We start from the raw sequence: 2,850 nt of genomic DNA, 5'->3' as shown, positions 1-2,850 counted from the left end.
CCCCTCCGCCCGGCACCTCTTCCTCATGCAAGACCAGCTGGTGTCTCCTGGGACTTCCGCTGCCTGTGTCGGGGACATTCTAGGTGACCGTGTCCCCTCGTCACTAACGCTTCCTTCCACGTCGCTGCCTGACTGACTCTGCGTCAGCTTTCCCAGTAGCAGGGACCTGCGACAGGGCGGGCGGGTCTCTGAGAAGGTCTTCGGCTCTCCAGAGCCCCTGCCCCTGCGCGCGTCCAGCCCTGGGCTCCACCAGCAGCGCGGGGCAGGGCCGCGCACCGCACATCCCGTCCGGCTCCGGGGCTCTCTCCACGCGTGCGGCTGACCGGCTCCTTTGGTTTCATACCTTTTTACGTGTGTCGGGACTTTTCGTGGCTTATTGCAGCTTTGATCAGAACACCTGCATCCTCTGTTAAAAAGCCAGTCTCTCTTTAAGGTGATTTTGCGGATCTTTCTAATGGATGAATTTTACGTTGGTTTTATCACCTAGTTCTCAGTAGGCAGCCTCGATTTTCAGGGTGTTTTATGATAACTTGCACATCCCAGGTGCTGATGAATATTTTATTAAGATAAAAGAAGCATAAATTCTTCAGAGGAGAATTTTTCCTGTTATTGCACTCAGAAAGAAATCTCCCACCGGGACCGTGGTGTGGTGTCACCCACAGTGTTCCAGACAGTGGGTGTCTGACAGCCGCAGATGCCGACGCGAGCAGGGGGCCTGTGGCTCGGTGCCGCTTGGCCCTGGGGGCCCCTCAGCCACCGTGGTGCTGTCTGCTCCCCGCTCCCCCCACAGGGGACGCTGCACCCGGGCCTGGAGTTGCCAACAGGTGTCTGGCAGCTGACCTCCACGCTGTGGCCTGTCCCTGGGAAGAGCTCAGGCATCTTTGTTTCCAGGTGAGCTCAGCGCCTGTCTGTCAGGAGGTGGCCACATGGTCAGCCCCTCCCAGCAGCTGTCGAATTCCTTAGGCGACATCTCCTTCAGGGGTCGGCCAAGGGTTTGCTGTCTGCAAGCTTCAGTCAGTTTCCACCCGAAGACCTGAATCCGTGAGGCGTCCACGCCACCGCCTCCTCCGTCACCAGGCGGGAACGCCCTCCCCTTACCTGACTGAGAAGGAAGTGATGGGGGGCACGCCCCCGCTCCCCACCAGCGCCTGCAGCGTTGCCTGGCTGCTCTCCAGGTGCGGGTGTCGCTCCCCGTCATCTTCCATCCACAGGTGGTTGTAATAGCCCCTCCCCCCAAGGAGCACGCAGCTGACACAGGGCCACACGGCCTCCCTCAGCCGCTGTCACCGCGGGTGTCCTCAGGAGCGGATCGTGCGCCCCCCTCCACGGCCCCACTCCTCTCTCACCCCTGCCATCGGCTCTGTGGGGAGGGACAGGCTTCTCCTCCACCCTCTGGGTTCTTCTGACATGAGACAGTTTAACAGGAGAAAAAGCAAATCTAGCTTCGTACGTAGAATGCGGAGCCCAGGGCAGGCAGGGAGGCTCACGCGCCGTCCGGAGCCGGGGCGGGGGAGGGGCCTGGGACCTGAGAGGGAAAGGCAGCAGGTCACAGGAATCTGGGAAGGGCAGCTGTTTGGCCAACAAATGTCCGGTGCCATGCAGAGACACGAGGACACAGAGGGGACTTTGGACGAGCAGATCTGGGCAGAGTTTCTCCCCCAGTTCACTCCGCTGGGCACATGCCCTTTGCAGCCATCTCTGTAATAGCCATTTCCTGCTGCGGGCGCTCGGTCTGCATTCCTTAGCAGGTAAGGGGCAGGTAAAGGAAAACATCCCGAGTCTTTGGTTTCTCAGGAAGGACCAGCCTAAGACAGTCCCCATGCCCAAGAGACCCACTTGGCGCCGTTCGCCCCGGCTCTGGCAGTCCGCTGCGTGTGAGGCCTGGAGCACGGGAGAGTGGGACGGCACTGCGGGGCCCACGCCGCTGGCTGCGAGGGCCCAGCACCGGCACCGTTACCTGCACTGACGGGCGTCCTAGAGCATGGACGCGACGCGTCTGGGCTTTGCTGTTGCGTCTTGTGACCTGGAGCGCGTCCGTTAATGTCGAGCTTATTTCACTGTGTGCAGGGAGCCTAAGGGCCATTCTGCCTGCTTCCTAGGACAGAGGGACAAAAGTCACGTCTGGGGAGGCGTTTTGGAAGCTGTGGAGGCCAAAGTAAGCTTGAGGAGGAAGAAGCGTTGGCGGAAACAGCAGCGATTTGGGCCTAGCTGCGCAGCCGACCTTTAAGTCATTTTCTGTGCACCAGGCTGTTTTCCCAGCCGCCGGTGAGGGCTGCGGTGGCCGTGCAGGTACCGGGGAAGCCGAGGCTGCGCCATGTCAGGCAGAGGGCTTGCCCAAAGTCGGGCGGCCCGCTGCGCTTCTGACCGGAGCCGCCGTCTCCCCCGCCCACACTGACCGCACTGTCCCTTTGCCTCCAAACTAATGCGTTAAACTGCAAGAGCAGATTTCGATGTAAGAGCTGGTTCTTTGAAAATACGGGTAAAGTTTAGACAGTTATTTAGCAAGATTAATCAAGAAAAATGAGAACAAATATTTAACCAGGGATCAGAGAGGATAATGAAAAATGATAGTCGTCATAGCAACTCAGCATAGCTTAATGGCAAAAATGTAGAACAGTTCAAAAAGGCGGTTGATTCCCTCTCTGCCTCGCAGATACCTCGTCCCCACCAGCTCAGCTCTGCTCATTCACCTCGAGCGCCCTTCGGGACCCTGCCGTGGTCCCCTGTTTAATCACGCACCGCCAGGCACCGTTATCAGGTTCATGGCAAGGCTCCTGTCTCTGCAGTGTGCCGACCAGGTGCAAGGCGAGGAGCAAGGCGGGCGCCGCAGGTGCTGGACCTGGGCGCGGA

General features: G+C 59.4%; 1 protein-coding gene across 1 annotated transcript in view; it reads right to left on the bottom strand.

The window, feature by feature from the left end:
• The window catches only part of ARV1 (ARV1 homolog, fatty acid homeostasis modulator), a 35,827-nt gene extending 34,622 nt beyond the window's left edge, over nucleotides 1–1,205 (bottom strand). The window contains exon 1 of the mRNA XM_006920747.3: nucleotides 1,099–1,205. Coding sequence (XP_006920809.1) covers nucleotides 1,099–1,205 — 107 coding nt within the window. The remainder of the gene's footprint in view (nucleotides 1–1,098) is intronic.
• Between the last annotated feature and the right edge of the window lie 1,645 nt (nucleotides 1,206–2,850).

This window comes from Pteropus alecto, unplaced genomic scaffold (genome assembly GCF_000325575.1).
Source record: "Pteropus alecto unplaced genomic scaffold, ASM32557v1 scaffold189, whole genome shotgun sequence".
NCBI classification, from domain to species: domain Eukaryota; kingdom Metazoa; phylum Chordata; class Mammalia; order Chiroptera; family Pteropodidae; genus Pteropus; species Pteropus alecto.
Note: the sequence above shows the minus strand (reverse complement) of the source record. Positions and strands in the feature narration are given on the sequence as shown.